General features: G+C 34.1%; 1 protein-coding gene across 7 annotated transcripts in view; it reads right to left on the reverse strand.

Moving 5' to 3' along the window:
• Cdh18 (cadherin 18) overlaps positions 1–16,980 on the reverse strand; it is an 886,990-nt gene that overhangs the window by 16,458 nt on the left and 853,552 nt on the right. For all 7 annotated transcript variants that reach the window (XM_028868189.2, XM_028868182.2, XM_028868181.2 and 4 more), the window contains 2 exons: positions 14,502–14,623; positions 5,542–5,659 (listed from right to left, as the gene is read on the reverse strand). In XM_028868189.2, the coding sequence (XP_028724022.1) occupies positions 5,542–5,659; positions 14,502–14,623 (240 nt within the window). The remainder of the gene's footprint in view (positions 1–5,541; positions 5,660–14,501; positions 14,624–16,980) is intronic.

Genomic DNA, 16,980 nt, shown 5'->3' on the forward strand with positions numbered 1-16,980 from the left:
ACAATTATCATCTTTTTTTTATTAAGAATTTTTTATTCATTTTACATATCAATCACAGATTCCCCTCTTCCCTCCTCCCACCCCTGCATCCTCCTCCCCCTACAATCCACACCTCATTTCCTCCTACAAGAAGGCAAGCCTCCTGCCAGGGGCAATCAGCAGAGTCTAGTCCATCAGTAGAGGTCCAAGCCCCTCCTCCTGCCTCCATGCTGTGTAAGGAGTCCCACCCCAGGTAGTGGGCTCCAAAAAGCCAGCTCATAAACCAGAGATGGCCAAAAGACATTTAAGGAATTGCTCAACATTCTTAGTCATCAGGGAAATGCAAATCAAAATGACTTTGAGATAACATCTTACATCTGTCAGAATGGATAAGATAGAAAACATGAATACCGGCTTACTTTGGAGAGGATGTGGACCAAGGGGAACACTCCTCCAATGTTGGTGGGAGTGCAAACTGGTACAGCCACTTTGGAAATCAGTATGGTGGTTTCTCTGAAAAATTGGGAATCAGTCTTCCTCAAGACCCAGCTATACCACTCTTAGGCATATACACAAGGAATGCTCAATCATACCACAAGGACACATGCTCAACTATGTTCATAGTAGCATTATTTGTAATAGCCAAAATCTGGAAACAACCTAGATGCCCCTCATCTGAAGAATGGATTAAGAGAATGTGGTAAATTTACACAATGGAGTGCTACTCAGAAGGAAAACCAATGACATTATGAAATTTGCAGGCAAATGGATAGAACTAGAAAATATCATCCTGAGTGAAGTAACTCAGACTCAGAAGAACAAACATGGTATGTACTCACTCATAAGTGCATACTAGATGTAAAACAAAGGATAACTAGACTACAATCAACAGCTCCAGAGAAGCTAGCTGTAACATGAATTGCTAAAGGTCTTATTATAAAAAACATGGATCCTGATAATGAGTTGAAAGCTGAAAGATCAGAGGAATAGAACAAGTCACAGTCACCAGCACGTACCTCATCAACTCCATGAATCCTCTGACTGAAATCCTCAGCCTGCAGAGAGTCTCAAGAGCAAGTTCCTGTTTTCTCAGACTGCAAGCCTCTGAGTCCTCACCCAAAAGATCTCAGCTGAACTTCTTAAAAGCCTCTAGTTCCTGGTCCCCATGTCTTATATACCTTTCTGCTTCCTGCCATCACTTCCTGGGATTAAAGGCATGTGTCCTTCCCAAGCAAAGACATGGCATCTCAAATGCTGGAATTAAGGGTGTGTGCCACTATACCTGACTCTGTTTCCAGTGTGGCCTTTAACTCACAGAGATCCAGTGCGATCTCTGTCTCTCGAGTGATAGAATTAAAAACGTGTGCTGCCAATGTCTGGGCTCTATATCTAATCTAGTGACTGGCTCTGTCCTCTGATCCCCAGAAAAGTTTTATTTGTTAGAGCACAAATAAAATATCACCACAGCTAGCTAACAAGGAGGACCCAAAGTGGGACACATGAATCACCCTGGGGAGGGGAAATAGATGAGATCGCTATTATTTTCTAAATTTCAAAGATTTTAGCATACTAGGAACATATCCATCCTTGTAAAGACAGATAATCATTAAACAATGCCTTCTTTTCCAAGCTGAGGTAGTATCAAATCTGTTCAATGAAATCATTCCCAAATTAACATGGGCTTTTAGAATAAAGTAGGGAGAAAAAGTAGGGCTTGGGCCTAACTTTACTCCACTTACTACAAAAGAAACTCTGAATATGGGAAGCAAGTGTTTGTTTAGTGAGAGAGAGAATCAGAGCAGCAAGATAATTAGGCAGATTAAGGTTCCAGAAAGGAAAAATGTGGAGGGATACTTGACAAACAGCAAGGAATGACTTGTTCTACCTCTGGTTTCTTCTGCTAAGAGCCACTATGGATTCAAGATTATACACCGGAGCACAGAGCAACAATGAGAGCTCTTTAAAGTTTCCAGGGTTGGTCCTCAACCTGGAAATGAAAAGACCTGAAGTGGGTGTGACTGAGTTTCCCTGAAGACTTTTTCTAACAAGGAAGATCTAGTTGGAAATTACGTTTAGAAGTCTATCAGAGGTAAAGCCCTACACTAAAACAGAGAAAGGCCAAAAAGACCTCACTGGGCCTGTCTTGGTTTGGTATTGAGCATACAATGAATCTAGGAGCACTGTCAAGTACAACCAAATTCTTTGGAAGATACTCCAGATTTACTGTTCTAGGAACAGAGAAAATAAGAGATGAGCAGAATCTACTCAGCTCACCTTCTGATTGGATTCATTTGAATACGTTTGGATGGGTTTTTTGGAGGAATAGTGTCTTAACATGAAAACATCTTATAGTGTTGAAGTTTGAAATTTTCAATCCCTTCCACAGTGTGGTTGGGAATTTAACCAACAATACATTATTGCTGGGAGTTGGGTCCTACTCAGCAGTTTATAGATCTGTTCAGCTTGAGTGGATTTATGCCATATTGCAAAAAGCTCTTTTCAATGGGTTCTCTCTTTTGTTCCTCTATCATGTGGGAGAAAGTGTCTTCCATTTTATACAACACAAAAACTCCAGCTTGGAAGCAGAGAACATTTTCTCTACCTTCCAAAGAATCTTTAGGTTTGTGACATTTGGAATTGTGAGAGCAAAAATTTACTGTTTTCCAAGTTTCCTTCCTCAAGTACATTGTTAAAGAAAATTGCAAGAGAGAGTGGTATAGTTTCCAGGCTATTTGTTCACAAATATGTCACTAGACACATGAGGAAATATGTCCCATTATCATTAAGAAAACAAACAAAAAGCATATTAACAATGAACAAGATTGGAATCTGCTCCTGTAATTAGATTAGGCTGATATCCAATATTACTCTTAAGACAGATATGTTCAAGAAAATACACAAAAAATTAAAAGATGCATCAGTGTCTTTCATGTCTATCACTAAAAAATGGCCACAAACCAAAGCAGTGAGTGTTTGGAACACATTTTCTCTAACAGACCTCCTGCTTCCCCAGCAGATCATTAGCTCCATGCTGGTATTTTCTTTCAGTATATTCCTAGCATATGTCACAGTGAATAATGAAAGCTAAGGAAACCCGAATAACTCTTAATAAATAAATGAAACATTTTTGATGATTTTAGTTCTTCAATTCCCCAATAAATTAGTAGATTACAAATTAACTAGGAATAAAATGTATAAGAAAACATGCAAAGAAGGAAGAAAACATGAATATCGTATTAAATCATGTTATTCAAAATGGAGTTCATAACAAATGGGAATTTTACTACAATTCAGATGAAGGAATACCCTTTTAGCTGGTACAAGGAACCTATTTATCTCTCATTAATTAATCTATGCCTAAGGAATACAATAGTGTCTCTCTAAGATTTTACACACACACACACACACACACACACACACACACACACACACATATATATATTCTTTTTTATTAAAAGGCACTTTACAAGTGCATTATAGAATTCTTATAGGATTAATTCAAGTACCATATAGTTTCTTATAGGATTTAGTTCAGTGAGGAACCAGTATTGTGGGACATTCTGTCTTCATAAACTTTTAACCTACTAACATGACATCATGTATAAATACTCAAAGACAGCACAGTGTTCCTGAATGAAGACCAAGGGATATTTTACGTATGTCCTACTGAGCAGAATACATTCCAATAGTTTTTCCTGTTATTATAGGATGCATAGGGATGATATGCAACAGACTAGGTGCATGAGGAAAATACAGAGGAAGGAATCCAGGGAACATTGCCTTCTCAGACAAACATCTTGTGCAGGAGGTAGTACTTTGAAAGGAATGTCCTGATATCACTGATCAAAAAAAAAAATTCTATCCCAGAATCTTAAGGTTATTACATAATGATTATAAATAAAAATGATTCTTTGTCCATCTCACAATCCATTTTCTATGAAAAAAAAATGAAAGCACTTATTGATAAATCTTATAATACTAATTGTCTCAATTGTTAGTTTTTATATCTTTCTCTTAAGACAAGAAATAGAAGCACCTAGTTCCAATAACATATGAAACTTGGATTACTACAATGTATCTTTACTGCCCATTCTTAATATGCTTTCTACCTTTCATAGATGTTGACATCATAAAGATATAATCTACTTCATTTTCCTCATTCTGGTACATTGCCAGCTTCAGGCATTCAAGACTCATTCAACTTCCTGTTCAAATCATTGAACCAATCTCCTTTTCTGATGTTAAACTTTCATCATTGTTTATTTAAATCTGGGGAACAGTGGACTATAACTCTTTACAACAGAACCAGAAGTATCATGTCTAAGCTCGCCAAACACTCCCTGTGCTTAATCTTGCTGCCATTGGAGTGGTGGTAATGGCAGGGGTATTGGAAAGAGCAGGAAGTGGATTCTGGATGTACTTCTGAAAACATACTCACATATCATAGAAACTGACATGGAGAGTTTCCAGTCTATACCCAATGAATATGTTAGATGATTTGATATCTACACTAGAAAAATCATTAGACTTATTTCAGTGAACTACTTCATTTGTGGGGGAATTAAAAGAAAATATCAATGCTGAACTTTGATAATATCATTCCACCATTTTCTATAAATATGTATTTTAGTTAAATAAACAGAATATGTACACATTTTATTGTGGTATTTTTCATAAGTCTCAATTCTGCCCAGAGTTAACTATGTGTTTTATGTTTGCTCCAACATATGCAGAGAAAGGATACCTGTTCCTTATAAGACTGATATATTATTGTCTCCCATCAGGATTCCATACAAAATGGTAAATCCTAGACCATAGCATATTCAAATCAACATCATAAACGTTTGGAGGGATGTTGGTGCTAATTAGAAAATTACATATACTAATTACCTTTTAATATCCCCCCAAATAAAACAGGGGGAACAATTAGACAGAGCATCTAAATAATAATACATTTCCCATAATTACTAACTTGGGTGTGTTCCTTTTCTCCATATAAGGCAGATTATTAAATAAAACTAATTTTAAAAATATATATTATAAACTTTTTAAAACCACAATCTCCTATAATTATGAACATCTTCTGTCCATCTTTTAGAATACATTTACCATAACAAGAGACAGTGCAATGTGTACAGCACTTCTGCATAATTTTCCTAATGCAGCATGATTTCAAATATTGCATCTGATTTTGTGGCTCTCTTTGGGACATATTTTTCATTTTTCCTAAATTAAATATATTTTGTACTCTAGCAGTTGCTGCAGCAATTATAAACACGTTTATCAGCTAAGATTTCTTTTACAATTTGCCCAAGAGCATACTGCATGTACATTTCTTGTTTAAAGAAATACTGAGTAAATTCAATGAATGGCATCCGTACATATGGTTCAGTTTTAAATACAAGCTAGTCACAGATCATAACACGCTAACATCAGATTGAGTTTGAATGTCAGCTTGCAAGCTGTTCCTGGGTATAGAGGAATGAGACAAATCTAATAAGGCCTGTACCGTGCCAGTCAAAATAGAAAAATCATAGATCAACAAATCATATCTATGTTCACCTTCATTATCCTTAAGTGTGAAGTTTGGGTTCACGGGTAGGCGTTCATCAAGGAAGAAATTAAACCTTGGTCCATTGGCAAAGTCATCTTTATCAGTGGCAGTGATGGTGTGAATAACCTAAAGAAAAGAGAGACACTAACAGTAACTTTAATTTGTTTATTCCTTTGATTTAATTATACTGTCATTTTAGTTGTTGTAATTAACAAATTTTAAAGATCTATTTTCCAATTCAAGTGTTTAAAATTAAACACATCAAAAAACCAATTAACTGGCTTACCGTCCAAGATTTTAGGAAAAGAGTTCTAGTTTAATTTATAAATACCCACACTCATATTTTACATAAAGATATGCAAATAATTTGAATTTATTTCCTTTGTGTACCATGATACACTGGGGCTTATATTCTTATGACTCAAAATTCCTTAGGGCTAAGTGGTTATAAAATTTCGGTGAAGCACTTTTTTTTTTTTTTAAACAGGAAGCATTTTTGCATAAATATAACATTCCAGTGTCCTGGTAGAAGAGTGTTGCTGTATAGGTTGGTCTCTGTCCAAAAATGTAGGAACAACACAGCCCCCTCCTTAACAATTCAAGAGAAGCAAGAAGTGACAGTGCAGGCCCTAAATTTCATATGAGAGAAAACTGAGTCCCATGAACTGTGATATGCCCGTACACCAGAACAGTTGTGTAAGTGACCACAGAACTTTCAGTGAGTCGCTGATGAAATTTGACCTTTATGGTGGCTCCAGCAAAAGAGAGAATACAAATTCTAATTACCTTGAGGAACACTACCTTAAAAATATGTACCCAAACAAGTGAAAATGTGTGATATTTCCTTTTTTAGAAATTATTGTCCTAAATGTTCAGATTATCAACTTTTTGTTTTCAATTGAAGAAAACACTAAAATAGCTTCTATTGATGATATAGAGTATGAAAACACAAAGATAACAGCACAAAAAAAATCTAAATCCCTCTTTTTGTACTGAAAATATTGGTTGGTAAATGAGATAACTAGGACAAAATAAAAAAAAAAATAGAACCAAGGCAATAACAAACGCCCGCCTTTGTGTCATGAGATGCGGGAAGTATTTATACCCTGGAAGTGGTAGATGTCTTCCACGCATTCTCAGGTCTCCCCGCAGACCCCTGCCATCAGTCATCAACCTCTGCGATCTCTGTGGAAAAGAATTCCTCAGCCTCCATCCTGATTTGTAGAGAAAGAAATCTCTGTGGTGCTTTTGTAATTTATTTCACTCTAGAGGATTTACTTTAGAGATAAAAGTTCTTCCTGTTGTTTTTCCTCTTCCATGTTAAGTACAACTCCTTCTCCACATAGATTGCTTTTTCCAGTTTGACTTTTGATTCCAAATAGACAAATGCGCTGATGAAGAATCAAAAGCAATCTCAACCGCACAGAAAGCTTCAAATAGAGTTCAAAATGTTGTGCCAACTGAGCAATGTATTTGCATTCTCTATACATCAGTTCTTAATATAATCTAAGTGAAAATCATGTTTTATTTTAAAATTTGTTTTCAGGGTTAAATACACTCAAACATCACACCTTATGTCTTAGTGCCCAACTCACTCACAGGCATGCACATGCACACTGAAACACACGCATGCACTCTCACACACTCACGCATTTATTGTACACATATTGACAACATACAAACTATATATTTCTTTTATCATGTTTCAAAACTAATCTTATACTCATGTTCATTCACTATGATTCTTTAGTTTTTAATACTATTTTCCCTGAAATATTTTTTTAACATTATAATCTATTTGCCAATTCAGTTGTTAACTAAGAGTAGAATTTTGGAAGGATAGGCAAAGAACAGTTTATCTAGACAAACTGAGTATTTTATTTCGTGTTTACAGGGAGTATCATTTTCTTTACTAGTCATTTCATAATAAACTTATAAATAATTTGAATATGTTCTAAATCCTAGAGTCATGAGCTCCTTTGTGGTAATTCTGGGGTAATGAATCTTGCATTGTGTTCTGTATTTTTGAATTTTTCTATAATATACTTTCCATTTTTGCACAAATAATTTTATATTTGAACTCAACAAAGAGCTCATTAATGGCATGTGTTTGCTTTAAACAACATCCAGTCTCACCCACAGTCCAAACAATATTACAATGTGCTTCAAATGCCCTGTGCACCTGATACTTTTGCAATATTGATAGTCAAGGGCAAGCATATTTACATTTTTATTCACTTAATTTTGTAGTCATCCTTTCTTCTCCTTTGTGCTTATGACTTCTTTTTTCCCCATTCTTCTATGTAATTATTACTCCATCATTCCTTTATTAAAACATATGAGTAATCCATGTTGGGTGTTTTATATCATTTTAAAATCTAGCACATAGGTAGACAATTGACAGTTCTCCATAAGCAATATTTTCAGGGTTTGTATTTTATTCACAGTTTTGAGGGCTTTCTATTTCTGTGATTTCAGGGCAAGGTGCAATCTCTTACAACTTGGTTTTGATTCTCATGTTTTCCTGGATTCACACAAATGTTCTCAGTCAAGAAGCCAAGCTTGGATTAATGCATGACATATTTGATAATTTTTTAAGATGTGAAAGACAGAAAGCCATAGAGCTGGTTTACCTTTTGAAAGTGGAATGCACTTGATAGTCACTAACTGCAAGCAAATAGAAACTAAGAAAATTTTGACAATATCTGAAAACAAATGTCACTGTTTTTAAAATTATATTGACTACTGTGTATTGATATGAGGGTACATTATTAGGGAAAAACTCAATATCCTATGTTTAAATTAATATAAATTTTCTTCTTGGAAAGACACTTTTATATTTTTCTTTGGTCACTTCATTTTTATTTTTTCCATATATACAGCACTGAGACAGTACCTTGAGTCTGGCCCCTGGTGTAATAAACAAGCAGCCTACTAGAGAGGTACACTGCTTGCTGCCTACACTTTTGTGAAGTGCACTACCACTCAGCCCTCACACTCAATATGGAGCCCTAAAAAACACTTAATATGTTGTTCAAGTTAAGCAATGATTTTGATTGTTTATCAATATCAAATCCTATATGACATCACCAAATCTCATTTTATAATAATATGAAACTTTGTAGGTTAGATGGATTGAATCATGATAGACTATAAATCTATAATAAAACATGTTATATTTTCATATGAAGTTATATAATTAATAAGATGTCAGTGATATGACAGAGGCCATGTAAGTAATATTTTTTTTCATTTTCATGTATGTTCTGATATAGGTTAGGCTATCCTGGGCTTCTATATTTTTATGTAGGATGGAGGAATGGGGATCCTCCTGCCTCCACATCCTTCATGCTGGGATTACATGCATGGGACATCACACCTAATTAATTCCTGAGCTAGCAATAGAACTCAAAGCTTCTCGGTGCTAGACAAGCACTTGCCCCACAGACCTATATTCTTAGTCAAGAAATGACTTTTAATGTTAACTAACCCTGAACTTATTCTCTAATATAAAATAAAAAGGCCACAGCATATTTGATATTAACAAAAGAAGTTTCCAGTTTAGGCATATACATGCTTTTGGATTCACTGTGGTTTGGGAACTGACTACAAATTTTATGCATCCCTGACTTTCTGTTTGATGTGGTTTAATGTGGAGTACTTCATTGTTACTATTTATATTGGTGTTTAATTTGACCTGATCTTGATATTGTGCAAGTTTAGAACTTTACACAGTGAATGTTTCTACCATAGCAACATCCCAATACATTTTGGTGCTCAACACCCTAACAAGAGGATCGTCAACCTTATAAACAACTGTTGCAGACTCTGTGTTATTCCCCTACAAAGAAAACATAAGTAGACTCCAGAAAAATTGTTACAGAACTCAAGGTTTAAATACTATCATATTTCAATTCTGGGACAACATTTATTAAATGCCTTCGAAAATGCTATCATTCCATCCAGAATGCAACAGGAAAAAACTGAAATGTCCAGAAAGGTATATCTATTAGGGGCAAATCACAGAGTTCAAAAGTATTAGTGATGACTCGCTTAAATATTGTGAAAACTATACTTAAAGATACTTTTTTTCATCAGAAGGTTAAGTTCAGTTTGATATCAGAGTTGGAAACATGCCAAACATCAAAAAAAAAAGATCCACTGTTTTTTCCAGGAAAAAGATGATTAAGTCTGATTCAAAGGATAGATATTACATGTGTCTTCTCATTTTGAGTACTAGATTACTAAACATTTTTTTTAGGGTAGTTTGATTAGTACCTTGCGAAATTTATTTTGATCATATCACTCCATCCCTCAGCTCCATGTGAGCTCTTGGTTCTTAATTGGTATAGAGAAGTAAATACATAGCGTTACCAATCAACTAGAAGCTACCTAGGGTTCCCATGGGAACTTATGGAAACAAGGGCAAGAAGGGGGTTGGTAGCAGCATGTGGGGGATGACTAAACCATATTTCATACTCATATATACATGACCTTACAAAATCAGGCCAAGAAGATTAAAAAAATAAAATGCAAGAGAACGCCATGATGATCAAAATCTAGCAGGCTAGCAGTGTGATGAGAGGAGAGATGTCTCAAAGGTACTGACGAAGTGAACTGCCACATGCACCAGTAGGGAGCAGCAGAGAAAGTCTGGGTCTGAAATCCAGCCAAAATCAGTTCACATATGAACCACCTGAACTGACACACTGATTAGTTCTGAGCATCATTTCTTCCTACTTCAAGTGTTTGGCCATGAGCCAGCATGTATGTGCTACACTACCAAAAGGGAGCATATGATATTTCTGAACTTCGAAATGGTTTCACAACCTCAGAAGGTATTTATGTATATAATTAAAATATATACATTTTCATAGGTGCTCACTGTGGTGGCACATGGCCTTTTTTCTCCTGCCAGCCTTTGGAGGTAGTGACAGGAGGATCTCTCTGAGTTCCAGGCCTGTGTGGTCTATACAGCAGGCTTCAGGTCACACACTGCTACACAGTGAGACCCTGTTTCAAAAGTAAAAAAAAACAAAAACAAAAAAAACAAAAAAACTATAATAGTATAATAATGTAATATATAAATGCTTATATAAATATAGGTAAATAAGATATAAATACATAGTTAATCATATATAATATAAACATTCAATTATAAAGGACTTAAAATTCCGGTATGTTCATGTATGCCTCAATATAAAGAAATTGAAACTTTCAGTCTATTCTTTTTTATAACTTTGAGTAAATTCAAATGAACAAAATAAAATTTTCATTGGGATATAGATCTAAGCTTTAGAGATTGAAATTTATAAGGAATAATAAATGATAATAAAGATCCATTTATTTCTGGGTCTCTTAGTTTTTTATGTGATATTAAATACCATAATTTTTAGTCTTGCTGTTCTAATTATATCATAATGAACCATAAGTAAAGCCTTGCATTGATGCTGTGCTTCCCAAATGTATAAAGTTATTTAAATTTTCTATATACAAGTAAAATTTGGGCTTTCACTCAGAAAAAAATTGACTTTTATTAAATGAGCTTTATGAAATTCTTTGTATTTACCTACCTGACCTGATTATTTTTTTCCATTTTAGTATATTGATTTTCCTTTATTTGTTTTATCAATACATCATTTCTGACACCTTAATCTGTTTTCAGAATGGAGATCAGCTCTATGTAGAACAATGAACATTAATACCAAAAGCTGTCTACTAATGTTATTGTAAGATGAGTAACTGCTGTATAATTTTTTCTAGTCTTTGCTGTCATTCTCTTTGAAAACAGTGTGGTGGAGATATCCTTTTTATATACAATCCATTTAGTTAAAAAAAGTAGGCAGTATTTCTAAACTATCTAAAAATTTTTTAAACAGAAGTATATGCATCAATTCTAAAATTTAAAGTCTTATATAATGTTAATTTTTTTACTAGCATTCCATTCACACAGAGACTATTAATTAGTTCTCTTATACTATTTGTGACACTGTAGTTTACTTTCTTTCTTTTAGTTTTCTTGCCATGATCTTCTATTTCTATGAGCTCTTTAATATTTTTTGAGAGAGATGGTCTAGCTCCATTTCATTTATTAGTGTTCATAAATAATCTGATTCTATGTCACATAGCTTAAGCTATTGTAGTATCAAGAATAAATACTTCATTTACTTTGCATTGTTTTATTTTCTTTCCATAATATGAATTTGAATTAAAATTTTGCCAATAACTATGGAATAATTTCTTTGATTTTTATTTGATATGGTATATGTGCACCATCATCCTTATTAAATATTCTTAATAATTTTCTATTTTATTCTTACAAAAGTTAGAACATTTAGCTATATATTTCAGAGGATAATATTTGGGTAATATTTTTAACTTTCAACATATAATATAGCATGAGAAGAATGAGGAGAAATATATTTTTCTAATATTTAAAACTTTGTAGTCTAGCTAATATTAAAAATTTGATATACATTTTGTGAAAAGTTGAAAATATGTATCAATATGATATGAGAGTAGCATATTTCCCATTACATAAAGCTTGACAATCATGATATCTAGGTTGCAATATCATTGTCAAAATGGTATGTGAATATAATAACTATTGCTGAGATGAATCCTCAGACTACCCAGGTGCTATCTGTTTATGGTTTTGTATCTATTTCTTCTTCATTTTAAAACAATGTATATCTAAATTCAACACTGAATGCTAGTTTGTGTACAAACTTTATCATGATAATGAAATCTGCCTCTGTAGATCATTTTATTTGATAAAGTTTATTTTTCTGATTGCATATACATGTGTATATCTATATACATATGTATGTATTGAAATTTTTCTATAATTTTTCCATCTTTCTTTTAAGATATGATAATAGTATCTGTTATGTAACAAATCATTAACTTATTTCCATTGGAATTTCTTTAGGTCACAGCACTCTGTACATACTGAAACAAGGAAAGACTCAACATTATCCTACCACTAATAGCCTAGTTCAGTTTATATGTACATGGATTACCTCATTTTTTAGAGTAATATGATTATTTTTTATCTTATTTCTAATAAGTTTGTGCTTTGTTCTTGCAGTAAGAACTATTTTCATTTATGGATTTTTCTTGGATTTATTACTGAGGAACATGTAATGAAACTATAATTAATGGCTGTCTCCATGATATTGTCAATTTTAAGTTATTTTTTATTTTTGTTTTTATCTTTTCTCATGAAGCATCAGCTCATAGTATTATTCTTGCTTTCTTTGTGTTATGTGTTCATTTTAAATTTCATACTTAATATCAGGAGAAGGATAAGTAGTCGTATAAAATTACACATAAATATTTAATGCAATCTCTTCTATTTCCCATAGAAATGAGATATTAGGCAATGGTGTCACCATGTATGTTTTGAAATTGATGAGGACATGACCAGGAACACCCATATCATCTTAATAATATTGCATCATACTATCTATCATATTTGGGGGGGGGTGTCACATCTCCATCCTTATTCCCTGTCCTTTAACCTCCAGCAAACAATAATATGTTTTCTGGCTCCTCTATACTCCTGTGCTTCTAAAAGTCATCCAGTTTAGACCAAACATATACATATATATTGATCTGTCAGTATTAAAATGAGTAACCAGTTTACATGCTAAGACGCTTCTATTGATTTTTTTATGTATCTATATAAAAATAAATACTATTTCGTCATGAGATTCATAAATTTTTAAGTAATTTTGAGGGTGTACTGCTTCTAATGAACCCACATAGGTTCAATGTTGTTTAATGCAGGACTTTGATACTTTCTCCCTTACTGGATTTACCTGTAGCTGACAATTTTTAAGGTGGACTGTAAGAATGCACAGCCTTCTCTAATCCCTTTTCCTTAAGTTTGACTAAAACCCATGTCTCTCATTATCAACCAAATTTGCCAACCAATCTGACAATAGAACTGATTTACCACTCAGATGATTACAGTGTGGAAAACAGCTGTTTTGCTATGTGCAAGAGGAGCTCACTTTATGCAGCAGACAAAGTAAGCAACTGGCTTTGTAGAGGAAATCCATGTGGCAAGAAACTAGGTATGCTGTCTCCCAACTGTGGGGCTCATTAGTGGTTAAGAAAACACCCAGAATTCTTTGATGGATTGCTAATGGGAAAGTGAAGCTGCAAACAATTTGGAGATAATCTATACAATCCCAAAAATTGACTGAAAACAAGAATGCCACTGTGATGAGAGTCTTGTGAGAGCCTTAGGGTAGACCCAGGGTAGCCATACATTAGTGAGGGTGATTCACAGCAAGTGCAATAATACAAGCACTTTTATTTTGACCGTGGGTTTTATGTATTTTGTCATACAGAACATAAGATTAATGCACATTCCCCTTTTAATGGGTGGCACAGTGCATCTAGTCTCCTTCCCTGTCTATTATTCTTTACTTTCCCCATACCATAATGCATAGGGGCTCTTCATAGTATATACAAACTCAAATGTTTACACACACACACACACACATACACACACACACACACACACACACGCACACGCACACACACACACACACAAACACCTTTCATAACCAACATTTCACCATCATGTGTTTTGTTCCAAAAGTGAATTGTTCCAGACTCTCCTCCCTAGATACAGTCGCTAGGCTTATTCAGACCATGAGAGAACACTGCTCCTCATTGAATGCAGGGCTGTACATAGACTACTCAATGCATTTTAATTGACATAATGAATGGATCATACCTAAATGAGTTCATGTTCTGAATTACATTGTAATGCAGTGAAAATTCATTTCCTACAATGCTCAAAAATTTATTTGTACTTAATACCTTATAAAACTATCATCACTGAGCATAAAAATGACACTGAGGGATTTGGGGGATAATACCTACGAATAATAGAAATAAAGCTGCTTATTCTTCTTCCATTCAGGTGGTAGGAAGAAAAGAATTAACTTACCTGACCAGGCTTAGAATTCTCACAGACAACAATATCATATTCCCTGGCAAGTTCAGGTGGATTGTCATTGACATCCAGAACTCTAATGCCCACGGAGACATGGCTCAGTAAATCAGGATTGTCTGCAAAACACACAGGGATGTATTTAGTATTTCAATGCACACTGTAGAGGCTTGGCTTACAGCAAATCTCCTTAATGCTGTGGCTTGCCTCTAGCTCCGTATGCTTTAGTGGGACTTTCGGCAAAAGACAACTATATGAAGCCTGTCTCTGCTAGAACTCATTAGCTTACAGAAAAGTATGAAAAATGGACACCATGGCTTGACATGAATACTAAAATGATGTTTTGGTTTGTTCTTTTTTCCTATCAAGGAAATTACATATTATTCAGGAGCTGGAGTGGGAGAAAGTTGTCAGAACTCATGGCAAGCTTTCAGAGCCTAAGAGATGACAATTGGTTTTAGCAGTACCCCAAAAAGAGCACAGAAGCAACTAAAAAGAAAAACAAAACAAAAAAACATACAGTGTGTAGAACATTCAAGGTCTAAATTGTGAGTAAACTCAGAGAAAGCAGTAGTTGAGGTTTTTATAACACATATGCTCACATTCTTATAGGGAACTCTGTGTAGTTTGTAATAAGAATGTTCAATTTTAATAAAAAATTAACAAGAAATTGAGACATAACAAACATATTTGAAAATATTATATTCTATATTATAAAATATGTCTTAAACTTAGTCTTTGTATTTTCCAGAAAATTTATTAACTCTAGGATTCACGATAAGAGAAAAAATATTTATTTTTTTTCCTATTCTGTTTCAAGGATAAAAATTTAGAAATCCTTGCAGGAAAACTGAACTGCCCACTGTCTTTAGCTGTGTTGGTTTCAATCTATCTTTATTTTTCATTTTCTTTCTAATTGTTGCTATGTCCTTATGAGATGGATAACAAGAAAACCATACATTAAATGTTGACTGGCAAGAGTATATAAACTTTGGAAATCTGTTAATACACCCATGAAAAGGAAATATTAACATATTCTACAAAAGGACAATTTAAATGCTTATGAAGGAGACACTAGTAATTATAACAAAAAATTAAAAAGTTGAATCTCAAAGTCCAGTGCTCAAACTTTTCACACTGATACATGATTATTTCATCTACAAAGTCCGTGTTCAAGAAAATCAATTCCATGCTGCAAAAGTAATTGCAAAAAGTGTATATTAAGTGTTCAGTAAATTTACAATGGTGTTTTCAGTTGTACTTATAAGTATCTATGGCTACATGCAGCTCACAAGATAAGGGTGGGATATATCAAAAAGGAAATGAATAATTTATATAAAACTACATTATAAACCAAATATATTTTAGGGAAATTATTAGAAATAGAAAATATTTAGCATGTTATCATTGATAGTTAATGAAATAAGTAAATTCACACATGTGTAATTTGCTCTAGAAAATATTGTCCATGAGAAATGTGTCCCAGGCATAATGGTGGACACCTTTAATCCCTGCACTTGGGAGGCAGAGGCAGGTAGATCTCTGTGAGTCTGAGGCCAACCTGGTCTATGTAGTGAGTTCTAGGATAGCCAAGGCTACATAGGGAAACCCTGTCTTGATAAACCAAACCAAATCAAACAAAGCAAAACAAAACAAAAAGTGTTTCATTTTGTTTTATCATTTAAAATACTTTGATACTAATACAACACAATCTTCCTAATGACAGACATGACATATCTATAGACTAAATAAATTAATAGTTAAACCACTCCTCTAACTTACTGAAGAGAAGTCTGCTGTGGTGAATATAAATATATCTCTCACAAACATACATACATACGTACGTACATCCATACACATATATATGTACACACATGGATAAACATACATATATACATATATGCACACATATACATACTTGAGAGCTGTGTAGACAGAGAAGTCAAGAGGGAAGAGAGAGTGTCTTAGTTAGGTTTCTATTGCTGTAATAAACATATGACCAAAAACACCTTGTGGAAGAGGGAGTTTATTTGGCTTACACTTCCACATCACAGTTCAACATCAAAGGGATTCAGGGCAATAATAAAAAGCAGGGACTGAAGCAGAGGCCATGGAGGATTGCTGCTTTCTGGTCTACTCCCCATGTGTGCTCAACCTGCTCTTATATACAACCAGGAACACCTGCCCAGAGGTGGCACTGTCAGAGTTGGCTGGTGCCTTCTAAATCAATCAATTAAAAAAAAAAGTTGTGCAGATTTGCCTCTACACCAATTTGTTGGAGGAAGAATTTTTCTTGGTTGAGGTATCTCTTCTGAGATAACTGTAGCTTATTTCAAGTTGATAAAACAGTAACCAGAACAAAGATAACAATTGTAAATAAATAGAAGTTATCAATATAGCAAACTAATTAAAGAACACATATAACCACTGAACATAGAAATGGAAAACGAGAAATAAAGCACAACCCCCATGTATT

The sequence above is a fragment of the Peromyscus leucopus genome, chromosome 11 (genome assembly GCF_004664715.2).
Source record: "Peromyscus leucopus breed LL Stock chromosome 11, UCI_PerLeu_2.1, whole genome shotgun sequence".
NCBI lineage: Eukaryota > Metazoa > Chordata > Mammalia > Rodentia > Cricetidae > Peromyscus > Peromyscus leucopus.